This window comes from Gymnoscopelus microlampas, assembly GCF_963454915.1.
Source record: "Gymnoscopelus microlampas genome assembly, chromosome: 17".
In the NCBI taxonomy this organism is placed as follows: Eukaryota; Metazoa; Chordata; class Actinopteri; order Myctophiformes; family Myctophidae; genus Gymnoscopelus; species Gymnoscopelus microlampas.
Genome location: NC_139954.1, coordinates 19,550,370 through 19,568,235, shown reverse-complemented (window position 1 = coordinate 19,568,235; position 17,866 = coordinate 19,550,370). Strand labels below are relative to the sequence as shown.

At 40.5% G+C, this 17,866-nt stretch overlaps 1 protein-coding gene across 1 annotated transcript; it reads left to right on the top strand.

Moving 5' to 3' along the window:
* The first annotated feature begins 7,876 nt into the window (after positions 1 to 7,876).
* LOC311064909 (P2Y purinoceptor 13-like) lies at positions 7,877 to 11,144 on the top strand. Its single transcript, XM_084084960.1, has 4 exons — positions 7,877 to 7,986; positions 8,395 to 8,596; positions 8,691 to 9,080; positions 10,164 to 11,144. Exons 2-4 carry the CDS (start codon positions 8,414 to 8,416, stop codon positions 10,575 to 10,577), a joined length of 987 nt encoding a protein of 328 aa, XP_083941086.1. The 5' UTR covers positions 7,877 to 7,986; positions 8,395 to 8,413; the 3' UTR covers positions 10,578 to 11,144.
* Positions 11,145 to 17,866: the final 6,722 nt, after the last annotated feature.

The following is a 17,866-nucleotide window of genomic DNA, read 5'->3' as shown; positions in this document are numbered from 1 at the left end:
TGTGTGTGTGTGTGTGTGTGTGTGTGTGTGGGTGTGGGTGTGTGGGTGTGTGTGTGTGGGTGTGTGTGTGTGTGTATGTGTGGGTCCATACGTGTGTGTGCAGTCAGTGCACACACATGCATAATGTAAGTATATACTGTATGTGTCTTGCATTGAAATGTGAAAAAAAGATGTACATGATGACAAGCGCCATCACATGTAAAATATTCTCTGTGTTCTCTCTTTTTGGTTTGCACAACTTTGTGTTGTCTTACAGTATGTCCTTTTAAAATGACCTGGTGCACAGTCGCGGCTGTACATTTCTTACAGATATTTATTCTCTTACTCATAGAATGGTCTTTGTTTGCTTGACTGCTTTCACTGGCATACCGGAAGCTATGTGAATGGAGGGAGAACAAACAGGAAGGACCTTTAGTAGCACAAATCTAGTTTGCCACATAGGATGGGGGATAGAAAGGCTACATAAAGCTCTGACGTGCCTTAATGGAATAGTGTTAATTTAACACTGAGAGTGTACACAATTTAACAAAATTGATGCGTATAAGGGTCCATTTGGTTACACTTACATTTGTACACTCTCAGAGTTACAAATGGATACAATAACACTGAAGATTTGACTGTGATACATGCTCTGCCACAGCAGTGCACTGTGCACATGGGTATTTCCCACATGGCAACTGACAATTGTAGAAAATCCTTAGGGTCACTGCAAGGTTACACTCTACGAGTCAAATTACCACTCATAATTTTGCTGCGTACTCAGCTATTTGTGTCCCCCATTACACCAAGGCATTTATGGAAAATATACAAACCCATTCCAACTAATAAACAGCTAGATCCAAAGTGTTCATTTAAATGATTAGTGTTAATTTAAATGAGAGTTATTTCATTATTAATTAAAATTAAGTATTTTCCTGTATTTCACCATGATCTAGCATACAAATAATAATGTAAAATCACATATTGCATTTCATTTGTATCGGTCACAGCAGAGTGTAACATCCATCAAAAATATATATCAATAATATCCATGTTTCTTGTGCTATTGATTGTAAATCACAATCTATTGATTGTATGAAGGAGCCAAGTCTTGCAGTATTCAGGATGGAGAGCAATGGTATTAGTTGTGCCTGATGTCTTCCTGCTTTCTACCAGAGGCGCTGCAAGAGGCATCTTAGCTATTCACATACATCCATCAGTGCCTGAAAGGGTCAAAGACTAGATCACACACACACACACACACACACACACACACACACACACACACACACACACACACACACACACACACACACACACACACACACACACACACACACACACACACACACACACACACACACGGTTTATTTTCTTTTTTTGCCTGTCCTGTTTCCTTTCATTAAGGTTGTGTTTCATCTCTTCTCTCTATTCAGGCCAAGATAGGAAGCCTGAAGTCTGATTGAGAAAAAAACAACCAAAGCAACCAGTGAGTGTGTGTGTGTGTGTGTGTGTGTGTGTGTGTGTGTGTGTGTTCTCTCTCTCAACTCTACAACAGATGTGTGCTTGATCACACAGTTTGTGGATGTGCATGGTTGCTCTCATGCATGTGTAATAACAGCATAGGTACAACTGTGTGTGAGAGGGCTGTACAGCCAGTCACTCATCATCATACTGCCATCATGCTTGAGGACCTTGATTCACACTCACACACAACCTTGCATTTGGTTCTAGCCTTGTAATTTTGTAGCTTCAGTTTCCACAGACGGGGGGTGGGGGGGGAGTGGATAAAGAATGTTTATCCTTCAACATTTGCATATCTACTCTAATTGCAACAACAAATCAGTGCCTGGAAGCTAGTGATAATCTAGTCAGAGTTTGGATAAGGGGGGTTTGGAGTGGTTTTATTTGGACACACGTTTAATCTCAGATGCTGTTTAGTAGAAACTAGAAAAAGTGCTCCTCGGAGCACAGGTCTCCGCCAGGTCAGGTAGGTTATTGTGGGCCAGCAATGTTCTGAATTCGTCAATCAGGATGGAATATGAAAAATTGGACGGATCCGTCTTCATCACTTGACTATAGAGATAATGTGTACCGATTTGCGTGATGTTTGGACAAAATTTGTAGGAGTAATATACATATATATTTGTTTGCAAAAATCGGCGTCCTGCTGGCTCTATAATAGGGCAATGTTAAAAGGTGGCGTTTGTTCCTCAACGTAGTCCGAAAGTGCGTGCAAAGTTTCATTGCAATCGGACGCTGCGTAAAAGAAATCTGGTGGGATTTATTTCTCGGCTTAGTGGGAATGTGCGTGCAAAATTTCAAGGAAATCGCACGCTGTGTTCAAAACGGGGTGCTCCTGCAAACTTTGGAAGCCAATCTTAGCCAATTGGGATGGAATATGAAAAATCGGAAAGACGTTTCGTTTGATGACTATAGAGATACTGTGTACCAATTTGCGTGATGTTTGGACAACATCTGTAGGAGTCCTCCTGGTGGCGCTATAACAGTCCCATGTGAATTTTTTTGACGGACGGACAGAAGGATGGACGGACGAACGGACAGGGTGCAAAACATAGTCTCGGCCATGCCTTCGGTCTGGCAGAGACAATGATGGGTATCAGTGAAAAGCACTGGTTGTTAGCTGCACCTCACCTTAGTCCTCACTCACTGTCCGATGAGTATTTGGCCAAGGGCAGCCTGCCATGCATGCCCATTAATGACAGTCCTTATTCTCTGACATGCCATTTGTGCAAAAGCCCACTGGTAACCAAACGAGACACGCACGCACGCACACACACATATGCATATTGTGTGCACATATATGTACACACACATATTCAAATTATGCATGCATAGAAACACACTAGTGCAGAGCAGGAGTTGGAGGGGAATGACCATGAACAAGGGCATGTATTGCTTGGAGGTACTGTATACATCAGTGGTATGGCATTTACAAAGCAGTCACACGCACGCACACGCACGCACGCACGCACGCACGCACGCACGCACGCACACACACACACACACACACACACACACACACACACACACACACACACACACACACACACACACACACACACACACACACACACACACACACACACACACACACACACACACACACACTGGAAACAAGCCCTCAGGGCTTTTTGTGTTTTTGTATATTGTAACTGTACCTCTGCAAACTGAGGTACATTTTTTGCAAACTGTTAATAAAGTATTCAATCAATCAATCACACACACACACACACACACACACACACACACACACACACACACACACACACACACACACACACACACACACACACACACACACACACACACACACACACACACACACACACACACACACACACACACACACACAACTCCACTGGTCATAAAGTGAGTGTCAGTTGCTTGCTTTTCTTCTATTGAACTCAACACACTTCCTACCGTTTGCGCTGCAGATTCTGCTGCACTGTATATCCTGTCTATAAACAAACTTTTTTTCTGTCGCTGCTTTGCCATTTCAAGGTAAAGGCCTTTAAAAATACGACATCTATGATCCAATTGATCAAACATGGCCGTCCTGTCCGGTGTACAGTTGCTTTGTTAATTTTAAACTCACCAATCAGGTGTAAGCACTATAAAAAGGCAACAGGTGAGTAGCTATTTGTCTTCAACAGAAATAGAAGGCAAAATTTTAGAAAGGGGGAGAGTGAAGATGAGATGTAGGGAGAGGTCCACCATGTTGTAAATCATGGTCATGGTTGACACTGAGAGCATCGAACGTTTATTTATTTGATTGACATTTCGGCCATTTGGCTTTCCTCAGAATCAACAAATGGCAGAGTAAGCAACACTGGGCTCCTATATAGGCCACACCAACAATGACACACCTACAACAATGACACACCTGATGGGGATCAGATAATCCTATCATGTCTGTTAGAGTTGAGATAGCAATCAAAGGGTCTTTTCAAACCAATAAAGACAGTGTCAGCAAATACAGCCAATCAGATAAGCAAATGACAAAGGCATAGATTTAAAATCATACTTTACAGTTGAAAATCATCCGGATGGATATATAGAGAGTTACAACAATTATCAGTTCTGAATGAACATCATAAAAAGCAATCCATTCATCCAAAAAAGCCTTACCTTACAGAAAACACTTAAAGTCATAGTCAATATTCAGTCCATGAGGAGAAGGTTTTGAGAAGGCCATAGAGTTCAGCCGAACCTCAGCAAAAGCAAACACACTCACTTTGCTGAACCTCCTCTTTTCTGTTGTCAGGAGTCAGGCATTCAAAAAAGCTATTACAGCAACCCCTGCTGGTATAAAGTAGCCTACTACTATTAACTAACCTTACTACTAACCTTACTCTGATTCTCTGGCTTGACGTTTTATGACTTGACCCCATTAATGGCTCCTGTTCTATGCCATTCTTATTTCTTACCATGATTAATGTTAACCTAAAACGATTGGAATCACTTAAGATGTTATAGGAAATGCGGCCAATCATGTGTCTTGAAAACCTGAGCTGGATTCCTGAACAGAAACATTGGTCCAACTGAGACACACTTTTCCAGAGCCCGAACCTTTTATTACAGGCAAAGTAGGCAAGTACCTGGGCTCATTCAAGATGGTCTGAAGGGCCCCATGGGATTTTTTGCCCAGGGTCCCAACAGGCTCAAGAATCGCCTCTGCATGCTCACGAAAGGCTAAATATTTTGTTTTACGTCATTTCTGGTTGCTCAGGGCCCCTGGTTATGCTGTATCATTTTGAGCATGGGATTGATGATGACACATTGCCTACACATTCTCACACCCGAGAACGGGTCTCCCCATCGCATCGCATGTTTACGAGGACATGATTTACGATTCTCTGCCTATCGGTATGCGCCTTGTACGGCGCTGAGTCGGCAGAAGCGGACCAACACACAATATTCCCACTCTGCGCCATCCATAATCACACACTATGTTCATAAGTTGGATTTTCCTTATACAACATGACCCCTCACACAAAAGAATTTCAAAAGTTCTATTCTCATAAATATGTCATTTATAACATCAAAAGTCCTAAGATAAGATAGGATAAGATAAGATAAGATGTTTATTATCACTGTATTCACATACAACAAAATTTTGTTTAGTGCTTCCTTAAAATCAAATAGCAGCATCAACAAAGAAATACAGATACAACAACATAAACTGTTAGGTCCGTCATAAGTCAAGTCATCATAGTATGTCTGTTGTCAAGTAAACGCATCTATAATACGTACAATAATGCATCTTAAAATAAGAAGTTAGACCACCAGAAACCATCCATAGATCCATAGATATTGCACTTGGCATTAAAGCTGGATTAAGAAATCCAAGTGGTGCAAAGTATAAAAGAATGCTACAATTTCATGTTAAAAATGCATGTCTTCTTATGTGATGTCCACATTGTCCACATAAAGGGTTTAGTACTGTCTCCAATCAACCAGAAACTGTGTTTTACACGAGACATGGAGCTGGATGCAAAAGAAGAATCTCAACCCTTAAGGCCAGACCTCACCAATGCAACTAGTCGCAACTCCTTGCAACATAACAGTTTTAAGGCCAGTCCACACCAATGCAACACCTTGCAACTGCCATTGGGGATAATGGTTGCAAGTAGTTGCATGTTGCAAGGAGTTGCAACGGTTGCATTGGCATGGGCTGGCCTTAAGATACGTAAATTGGTCTTAATGACCCGGTTGGTTACATTTATTTTTAATTAAAGATCATTTTGGGTATTCCAGGTATTCCTCAGACACGTTTTTTGATATCAGACCATTTACATTTTGAGTTCATCATTTATTCTAAGTAATTGTAGTTTTTGTATTTTACCACAAGTTAACTTCATCATCATCAGGAGTGCATTGTGAGAGAATGGAAAGTGTGTGTTTGTGTCTGAAAGAAAGTGTCATTGCTTGTTGTATTTTGGAGTGTATTTTGGAGTGCATGGTTCAGGTGCATGGTAAAAGCAATATCTATAAAGTGTGATGTCAAAGGAATTATTTGTATTCCTGTGACAACTAGTATCAGTGTAAGAGGGGGGGGGGCATGCTACATTGTGTGCAGGAGAGCGTGGGTTGGTGGGCCCTGAGGCAGTCTCAGGCCCAGAGGCCCATGGTCTCAGGATCCAGCCCTGCTGTAAACAAAACATGATGTTCACTGTTTTCTCATCAGCCTCTGTCAGTCTGCCCCAAAATTGTCACTCACTGTCTCTTTAGTTCTTTAGTTGTGTTAACTCTATCTTTATATCTCTGTATTTTTCCTCTACATTTTGTTGGAGAGCCTTGTAACTGTAACTTTCGGGTCGATTGTGGTCAGAAGAACCTGTTTAAATATGGAGCCAAATAAGAGAACAACCAGGCAAATTGATTGTTAAACTTGAAAGTCTGAATGGCAGTAGTGCCACCCTGTGGCCATTTGGTTGCAGTCGACAAGAGTCTCAACTGAACTCTCAATAGGCTACATGTTTGCATAACATGCAATTACTGTAACAAATTCATTATTGATAATTGTGGAAATTGAAATGCTCTATAGTCCAAACTAAGCAAAACATATTTGTGGTTAATTGCCAATGAGGTACAGTAACTCAAATAGCACAGTTCAAAGGAAGGCATGATCTACTTAAAACAAAAACAAAAACATCACACTCTGCAGTTCTCCATAATCAAACGTTTGAGAGACAGGAATGTGTGGTCTGCTCTAGGTATTACTATGCATGTGAGGACCCCAAATCCCCACTAGGATAGTAGTACCACAACTGTGAGGATATTCTTCAGGTCCCCTTGAAGGAAAGGGACATTTTCATGGCTAAAATCGATATATATAGAGCTAAGATTACAATTAGTAAAAGATTTGGGTTGGGGTCAGGGTTAGGATTAGGCATTTGCTGTAGGGGTAGGAATGTTTGTGTTTGGGTTAGGGTTAGGTTATGGACAAGGTCAACAAGCCTGTGTATGTTTACTGAAATGTCAAATTTTAAAAGCCCTTTTCATGCAATCCAGATAGGACCTGGGTTTGACCTGGGTCATTGACTAGAGGACGAGAGAGAAAAGCGCACAGGATTAGCCAGCGGTCACCAGGTCACCAATACCTCCAGCAAGGTAATTATTATGTCTTTATGTAATCCATTATGTTAGTTTGCAAATAATACTCCAGGAGGATGGGGTCATGACAGTGCAAAACACATACCGGTAAATAAACAAAAGTAAGGAAAGAAGAGTTAAATGTTTGTATATACTGCATACTTGTGTGCATAGATGTATTTGTGTGTGCATCAACTTAATGTGTGCATACACTGCCGGAAACCTGACCATACAGTATGCGTGTGAGTATGTGTTCCTCTTTCCATCGAAGAGAGCCCCATCCCCCCCCCCCCCTTTTTAATCAACCGGTGTAGTGTTTAGTTGGAAAAGAAAGCTGCCCACAAGGGAGTTTTCAGTTCCAATACTTCAGGTATGAATGGTGAAAATTGTTGTTCCTGTCATTTTAAGAAAAGGTTTGTGTGGATTATAGTACAAATTTCAAGTATTATGCCTAATGTTACAATGAAGCCTAATATTTACTTATGTCTGGTAAAAATACTGAATGACAAACATTCTACAACCACACATGCAGTTACTGCTTTCTATCAAACAGAATTTCTGGCCCAAGCAATATCACGGAATCTTGAACATGCGATTTAAAAAATAAATAATAGGACAAGAGTAAAGGAGCAAAGTAAGCCTCATCAGTTTTGATTGGAAGGAATTGCTTGATATGGTTTGAGCAGTGGAGAAAAAGGGAGGAGCAGAGTGGTGAGGGGGGGGAGTGTCTTTTGTGTTCACCCATCAACAGACTATAATGAGACTGTCACACAGCACCTCTGAGTCTGACGGGACATTTGGAACAGGAAGCTCTGAAGGAAAGGGTCTTTCACCGAGAAGGAAACTGTGACTGAGACAACTACATGTCAGCTCCAGTGACCATAAATTGTAAGAGCATCACACACGCACGGATGGACACACACACACACACACACACACACACACACACACACACACACACACACACACACACACACACACACACACACACACACACACACACACACACACACACACACACAATGTGTTACTATGTAAAAGTGTTTGTTTTAAAGTGAGCCATCCTAGAAGTTACTCTTATGTTTTGGTCCCAAAGGCAAAACAAAATACTGCAAATAATACCCAAGACATATTTAGATAAGTCAGCCTACAAAATACAACTATTGATGGAACATGTATTTATCTATCCATCATGCATGTACAGTGTTTCTCTCTCAAAATGTAAATTCATTCCTCCCACTATTTCCTCTTTTTTTCGTGCCATCATCTCGCTGAACTCCTTTCCACTCTCTTAAGGTCCACCAAGGTTGTGAAGATGAACACCACAATAGCCAATAACTCCATGAAGTGCATGCCAGATACCAGTGTGACCACCGTGGTTTTCCCCTGTCTATATTGTATCCTCTTTCTAGTGGGCCTGGTACTGAACAGCCTGGCTGCATGTATCTTCTTCAACATCCACTCGACCTCCACATTAAGGGTCTATCTAAAAAATCTGGTGAGTGAAAGGATTTGTGCTAGAAATATATTGTATATAAATACACAGACAAAAGAAGAACAACGTCATTAATAACATGATCTTTCACCAATAGGTAGTGGCAGACATGCTTATGACTGTGACCATCCCTGTGAGGGTGCTGAGTGATGCTGGTGTGGGCTCCTGGCGCCTGCATGCCTTCTACTGCCGTTATTCGGCTGTTTTGTTCTACCTCTCCATGTACATCAGCATTCTTTTCCTGGGCCTCATCAGCCTGGACCGCTACCTGAAGGTAGTCCACCCATTTAGGAAGTTTGCTCTGCAACAGGTCAGGGTGGGACAGGTGTTGAGTGCAACTGTCTGGGCGGTGATGTTAGTTGTATCGCTGCCAAACAGCATCCTGAGTGACCAGCCACCAAAGCTCTCTGGAGGTAAACTGCGGTGCCCCTCCCTGAAGAGCGAGCTTGGTGAGCGTTGGTATAAAGGATCCAACTACTTTTGTCAGGTAAGAGGTAACACATCAAAACTTTGAAATGACCTTTGACTGTAATTGCCTAAATGCAATTGTTGTGATATACTGTATTAGCCTACTGTCTGCAATTACATCATAGCATCATAGCAGGGGAAGGAAGTAAGCTTGTTACTTCACTCTAGGGGTTTTCTGAAATTTTCTGAAATTACCCTATTTAATTATCCATGCTTGTAACAACCCACCCCATTATAGTATTTATTCATAATTATGACTATTTATCGTTTGGCTTGTTTTCTTTTGTTATTAAAAGTTAAAGAAAGGTGCAAAGCATTTGTGAAAAGCCAAAGCCTCCCTTAGGCCAGCCAAGCCGTACGGGTATGGCAAACAGCGCTAAATGCTATTAAGGCTATACCTCCGTGTTGCTTGGGGAAGTGTCTGTGTTTTTATCTTTTTCTCAGTGCACTCAGGACAAAAAAACATTTTAAAACAAAAACTAGATCTTCTTCACAGGCCAACCAATTATTTTGTTTTACAAAGCACACCAAAGCCAAAAGGAGAGGCCATCTGGTAATCAGAAGATCACCGGTATGCCTCCTGCCCCCCCCCCCCCCCCCCCCCCTCCCCCCCTTAGGATACAATAAGTCTTTGAGTATGCCTTCCTTTGAACGGAATATGCCGTCCTTTGAACTGTACTTTTTTTTGTTAGCCTACCTCAATGGTTGGTGAGAAAACACAGTGATATATTATTTTGCTGCTTAGTTTATAATAATAGAGTAAAACATTACAGCACTTTTACAGTGTGAAAAATGTATCAACACAAAGCACAACATTCATGTTACTTACAGTACATAAAGCAACTGACTGCTTAAAAGTAACCACAGTCCTACATTCACTTCCTATTAAGTGGTATCACGGCGTGATAGCTGACAGTCAACTCTTGCATTTGCATGCATACAGTACCAGAAGTAAACAACATTATCAGCCAAATCATGCAGTTTTCATTCTGTACACATTCTGCCCTACAGTTTGTGCACAACCGTGGAAGTAAAACAAACACTGAGCATCTCAGTGAAGTGAACGCTTTTCTGTGCTTTCTGTTGATGTATCTATGTCCAGGTGGTGTTCTGGGGCACACTGGTTCTGATGGTGGTCTGCTACGCCGTCATCAGCAGGAAGGTGTACGAGTCATACAAAACCTCCAGGAGCAGCTCTAAAGAGGCCAGTCGCAGAGCCAAAGCAAAGGTCTTCGTGGTGGTAATAGTGTTTTTCATCTGTTTCGCTCCCTTCCACTTTATCCGTGTGCCCTACACACTGTACCAAACCAAAAAGACAGCAAATAACTGCAGAGCAGAGAACATCATCCGCATCACCAAGGACACCACCCTGTGGCTGTCAGCCACCAACGTGTGTCTGGATCCGCTCATGTACGTGATCCTGTGCACGGTTTTCCGGAAGCGACTGATGGCCACACTCTGCCGCAAGCCCCTCCCACAAGACACCTTGGAGTATCAGATGGCATCTTCAATGTAGCTAGAGATGTTACGGATAGTCCAATTATTTTTATTGATCGAACACTTTATTAACAGTTTGCAAAAAAAGCACAGTGGTACACATTTATACAAAAGGATGCTAAAAGGATAATCCCAAAAAGCCCATGGCTTATTTATATTGAGGTCCTGATACCATGGTGAAATTAATTGGCATGAATTGGGGAGAAAAAGGAGTAAAAGGCCAAAAAGTAATTTTATTTGAATCTCTGTCAGGCCGGAACGGCTTGGAGCAGAATATCTCCTATATGGCTTCCCCAATTTGCAGGAGGCCGTTTTGCACTGTGCTGTACTGTTTGCCTGTAATTGCTTTCAGAAATGTGTGAGTGGGGCTTATATAAAAAAAGCCATAATGATGAATGCAACATCCAATTAAACCCAATTTGGAATAGCATGTTGAGAGGCCAATAGTGCACCTCCAAAACCGCCCCAAACGCGTTCACTTCTGTCCATATGAAGGCCACAAACACAATAGTCTGTCGTGCAAACACATTTTTTTATTTTGTTTTGAAAAATGTTTTAATTTCATTATATATTTTTGTTCTTTATTTTGAAGTCAAACCTTTTCTGGTATTGGTTTTGAAAGTAGACAATGTTTGCACTTGTACTGTGTATATCGTTTTTGGTTATGTACAATAAAGAGAATGGAAAATAAGTTCCATTCGCATGTGGTGTGTGTGTGTGTGTGTGTGTGTGTGTGTGTGTGTGTGTGTGTGTGTGTGTGTGTGTGTGTGTGTGTGTGTGTGTGTGTGTGTGTGTGCGTGCGTGCGTGCGTGCGTGCGTGCGTGCGTGCGTGCGTGCGTGCGTGCGTGCGTGCGTGCGTGCGTGTGTGTGGTGGGTGAAATGGCTCAGCCATTGTGTGAGAGAGAGCCACTAAAAACCACAGCTTGCTACATGTCCAACATTATCTGCCTTGATTCATCTGAATGTGTTTGTTATCTCATTTTGCATGTGAGCTCATATTGAATATGTATTGCATATTTTTATTATATATTTTTGTAGATCAATTACTCCAGCCTCAGTTTCTTCTTTCCAAAGCACTCAAACATGCACAGTTAAAACTACAACTGTGACACAAGCTTTGCCCTTTTAGGAAACCCGATAAATTCATCCATTCATTCCATGAAAAACACTATTTATTTCTTAAAACCCAATTCATACAATGTTACTTGCTGAAAATAACTGGGAAAAAATATATAATATTGGTAAATGGTTAATATAAACAAATTAATTAATGAGATCTATTTAGCCATCTTATTTTAGACCCCTAATTCAAATAATGCAAAGAGTCAAGTCAGCTTAATATGTATGATTGTGAAAAAAGTGTTATGCACATCAAACAATAATAAAAAACATTATTTATGATTAACATACTGATGATTGCACTTGATTTGATATTTTTATATGGCAATAATGGGTGAAATTTCAGTTCCTTAGTTTATTTATTTTTCTCAGTTCTCTGTCTGCTGAAATTGTCTAGTCAAATGACGTGCGGTTTGTCCGCAAGTGTCTTTCCAAGTTCTCTTCCCTCACCATCACTGTGCAGTTCTTGCTGATGAGACAAATACTTAGAATAATGATGAGATGACAAATACATATGGCTTGAGATTTCAGTTCCTTCAGTTCTCTGTCTGCTGGAAAGGTCTAGTCAAATGATTTGTGGTTTGTCAGAAAGTGTCTTTCCATGTATGAGAAGTATGATGAGTACATAATCCTGGGATGTGGAGGTCTTGACAAATAAGTACAAGATATTATACATTGTATATAATCTTAGAAAGTACGTATGTGTCAGTGAAATAAGATTTAATTTAGAAATATTGATATAGTGATTATGGTCATCTTTGGTTAAAGATAAAACTAAAAATCTTTGTCATGTAATTTTGATAGGGGGCTGGCAGTTGAACCACATGCTAGTATGGCTGAAGAATTTTGTTCGGTATTGTGTACACTAGTACATTTAGCTGTAAACTGATGTCTACGGAAGTGTATGTGTATCGTACAATTCAAACGAAAATGACAAAAGGTGAAAATGTAATGTTATCCTACATTTGAATTAGAAATGTCCACTTATGTAATAATGCTGAAAATGAAAATGAATGTAAATCAATCCCGTTTGACAACATATGCAGTACGACAATATGAAAATTGACGTGCAATTGCCCATGCTATAATTTCATCTGAAATTCCATTTTAATAGAGAACTGCATTAACCACTTAAAGCCTATAGGCTATTCATTCTACAAAAACACAACGTGTCGTGTTGTGATGTGTTGTGACTTTGAGCTTGTAGGGTATTTTCGGCGAATGTTCGCCTTTTATGACATGTCCAGAATAGGGATGCTAGGGTTAATGTGGTTAAGCTTTATTCAAATTATATTTCAAATTGAAAAATCTCATTATTCCATTTTAATAAAACTGATTTTTGTATGCAATCAAAATAAATTTCAAATTAAACAAATCATAAGTTATTTGCATTAGTACTTTCAAAGGAATGTAGCCTACTCAATTTTCAACATCACACTCTATTAAGTATTATATTTTCTATCATTAAAATGGCTAGAGAGACAAGCATGTTCATTCTGCAGTTCACTTTCATCAATGTGTGTTGTTTCTCTGCCCATGGTTTCATACCCTGAAAAACATTATGATAGCAGAGGCAGGGGCTCAGGAGGAGGCAGAGCAGTTGCCTGGGAATGAGAAGGCCCGGGGGTCGATCCCGGCTCCTCCTGGTATCACGTTTAAGTGTCCTTGAGACACTAAACCAACTTGTCTCTGGGTCAATTGCTTCCCACTGCTGACAGTGAGGATGGTTTAAATGACAAATTCTGGGTATGTACAAATGAACTTCACCAATTTATCTTTCCCCTTTCCCTCCTCTATATTTGTCAGCCCACAGGTCCAGACCCCATCTATCAGAGCCTCCGACCAGCCACTATGGATCAGGGTCAAGTCTATAGTGTCATAACACCATCTACAGCAGTGGTTTGACACGCACGCACGGACACGCCATGATAAAGCCCTACATGGGCGAGATGGTGTTCACTTTTGGTTAAAATAAAAATGATGCCATGTGCGGACATTCCTTTTTTTCAGTCTTCTCACGTGCCCACTCTGCTTTAGTGCCTAGTTTACCTGTGCCCACATGTATTCAACAGTAATTCCACCAATGTGGTATGCTCACTTGCTCGCACTGTACAAATGTATTCAGTACTTTGGTCAAACAAAAAGATGTTTAAAATTGAGTATCTCTGAACACAAAACTGTACAGGAAATACGTACATGAAATGCTGAATATGCCATGGCAAAAAACACTCACACCTTCGCTTTGTTGGTGTAGAACAAATCACTGCCACTAGAGGGGATAACCTCCCCAAGGTGTTGGTGTAATGTTTTGGAGAGACCAATTAAATACCTTGCAACCATGGGGTAGTGATGACATTTCTTTACCACCTTGCCATATCTTAAAAATTATAAATGGGAGTAACATGTTCCTGTTGGCTTGGGTATATTTAGTTATTTAATACCGTAGGCCTTCTAATTACTTTGTATTCCATAGGCACTGAAACTCACATAGTTTAAACTCACATGCAGTGCATTTCCTGTTACTGTTTATGCTCATGATGTAATGATTAAAAATCTTCTAAGAAGGATGTTGCATTATTGAAGGTATTGTCACTGACAGCATGCACTAATCTAATCTCATGTATCTTCCGGTCGATCTTATTTTTCTATATTCATGTTGTACTGATGAATTCATTCTGGTCATATGTACAGCTTGTCTACCCTCGGCCTACACAGATAGGGATGACTGTAAACAATATAAAAAGAAGTGTGCCATGTATACCATCAGGTTTTTGCTACGCTCGGATGAAGGCTCTGGACAAAACACTTTAGTCTGTCGTAGCAGAATAAAAAAATGTGCATCTGAGTAAAAGTCTTGCATGTGGATTTTTTGGAGTGCCACCACCGTGTTTATCTTTATGCTGTACTGTAGATTTACATGTGCACGTTTGTCATGATTGTCACTGAATTTGCATTTCACCGTGATCTCCTTTATAACACTATATGCTATCCTATACAATCAAATCCCAATCAGCATTTTGATTATCTTCTCCAGCACTGGATAATATAGAACCCTTCAAATGTTTTTTATTCTCTCAGACTGAAGTGTAAAGGTTGTTACACACCGGGGCGATTTTTTCGTGCGAATAATGTGTTTTTTTTTATGGAGCATGGAGCGAAAAAGCGAAGCGAAAAAGCGTCTTTTAATTATTCGGAACGAGTCTGTATTTTGCGTATATTCGCTATATTCGCCGGTATGTAAGGACCTTAACAGTTGGCCGATGGCTAAGGTTCCAAGAATTGACAAAGTCTAAGAGTGTTTTTCGTATTTACCTCCCAAAACACCAACAGTTGTCGTGCAGGAGACTAAGACTGGCCAAAAAGAAAGTTTCAAAAATAAAGAAAATGGTAGATAAACTTTTTGTTACCACCACGCTCTGGCTCCTCTGGTGCGATATCCACTTAGACCAATAACATTTACAAAAGTGATGGATTGCACTCATGTACTTCTTGTCTTCACAATGAAGGACAACCATTTCAGCCTTTCAGCCTCCCTTATATACCAGGTGAGACTCACCCACAATGATTAGAAATTGGCAACCATCAACTCAAACAAGGCTGTTTCCCAAACAAACTTGCAGTGCATTTCCAGACGCCAATTTATTCACAAAACAATTAAAATAAAACTATCAGTACAGTACAGATAAGAACACAGGCTACAACACTGGGTGCTGACCACACACCTCTAAGCCGGCTTGATAACAATCAGTTATCGGAAGCAGCTGTGTAGTGTGTGCTTGCAATGTCTCCTTCTATTTTCTATCCACAAGTTTCCTAGGGCGTTGTGGGCATCACTTCCTGTCGATTTGATATGCTGATACCTGATCAAATCGACAGTCAGGAAGTGATGCCCACAACGCCCAAGGAAACTTGTGGATAGGGTACATACACACATCACCAATCACAACGGGCAGACGCACACTCCGGTGGACAACACACACATTGACAAACACACACAGACGCATGTACACACTACGCTACGCTACGCTAGCCCCGTTCACTCCCATGTTAAGTTAAAAAACGGAAGTTCCGGTCCGGTTTTTCCTATAACATGGGAGTGGACGGGACTTCCGACTTCCGGGCGTCAAGTTGTCGCGCATGTGTGTATGTACCCATAGAGCACAGGTTGCCCCGTGACATGACGTTCCTGAATCTTCCTGTGAAGGTGTCGACCGGGCTGCAAGTTGCAGCCAGGTTGATACCTTCATGCCTCAGGCCTGCAGCCTGCAACATACCAGTCAGCAACACTGCTATACCACACGATGGAGAACTGATGTGCAAACTGATCTGCTTTTAATTACAGTCAAATCAGACAAAAATGTATGTAGCATAATTTGGAGTACAAACACTTCTATTACACACACTAGTGATTGATAAAGTAGTTGAATCTCAACATATCGATGAAAGGTAATTTCACCCAACCTGTAGGCTGATGGTTTACTTATGTATTAGTTATTATTAGATTATTGGTTTACTTATGTATTACTTTATTATTAGATTACTATTTCTATGCATTTGATGTATTATGTATGTATTATGATATATTATCTTGTGTCCTTGCTTAGTGTAAATCGCTCTGGATTAAGTCTGCTAAATGCCTAAACTGTAAACTGTAAACTGTAGACACAGAGTCACACTTCAAAACCATAACCGGTGGTTGTGGTTTTGAAGTGTCAGAAAGATGGAACATTTTGCAGCACAAACTAAGACAAGCTACCAGCCTGTTCTCAGCACTTTATTTTATCATCCATTGTATTCCAAACGGATTCACTAAGTAATATATCTCAAGATACACTCAAGATACACTACTATCAGTCAGTGAGGAATATCACATGCATTCATTTTGTGCCAGCGGCCATTTTGTAAAAGTAGGTCTCAGTCTATTCAAATGAAAGAGAAACGTAACTTTTTAAGGGTTCAAAACCATGTTTTTCCTAGAGTCTGATATGACTGAGATAAAAACTCAAGCTAATCACAAATAGCTGTATAGCCTATCATCTATGTGTGAACATGTGCATTTGTGCAGTAGAGTTCAGAGGAAGAGGTTATAGATGCCCAAACCACCTAAGCTGGCTTGAGGACGGGGTGTGACCCCTCAATGTTGAGATGTGCCCCCAATGCTCGAGCATGCTTGTAAAAAGAAAAGAAAGACAAAAGAAGGAGGATTGCTTCCTCAAGTGGAAACTTTGGTCTCTCTCTCTCTCTTGTTGCGCTCTCTCTCTCTCTCTCTCGAATTTGTTAAGCACAATAAAGAGAGGAGAAACAAAACTCAGTTCAATAATGTGTTGACTTGACTAACTATCTGAACATAACATGTGTTTGTAACTGCATTTTGCATGTGATGACATTCATTGTTCAGTTTACAGTTTAGTAGTTTTGTTGTAGCATGAAGAAAGGATTGCAAGTGACGTGTGTGAAGAGCAGAAGAACGATAAAAAACACATTCCACAGCAGGCCAGTAGTTCTATTTTTCATTCCAAAAGTCAATGTATATACAATGTTTAAATACAGCATGGCCTCAGATATTTATAAATAGCTATGTGAAAAGTTGTCTTTTAAATTCATTGTGCTGAAGATATATGAAACTAGAAATGTCCTGTGGTTTGTGCAATAAAGAGAAGAGAAATGTTTACTCAATTCCGTTCCTTGGTGTGTGTGTGTGTGTGTGTGTGTGTGTGTGTGTGTGTGTGTGTGTGTGTGTGTGTGTGTGTGTGTGTGTGTGTGTGCGCGTGCGTGCGTTCGTGTGTGTGTGTGCGTGCATGCATGCATGTGTGTTTGTGAGTGTGTTTTGAGAATTCGGTGGAAATGCACGCCGATCTCAAAAACCACAAAATCAAGGAAGTCTTTCTGCAGCAAACCTGAAAAAAACATCTATCTATCCATTCCATGAATACACTATTTGAGTCTTAAGCTCAATTAAAACAATGCTTGTTGAAAATGTAAAACATTATCTAAAAAATGTCACTTTTTTGATTGTACAACAAAGTTAATCAATAGAAGTGAGCATGCAAAGTCACCTTTCTTAGTTCAATAGCTCTGATCATCCATTGCAACCACACTTCCTTCCTTGAAACTGTCAGTCATGTTGCCTACCAGTTACACTGTGTGTGAAGCTTCTCCATTTCTATTTTTGCAGTCATGTCTCTTGCC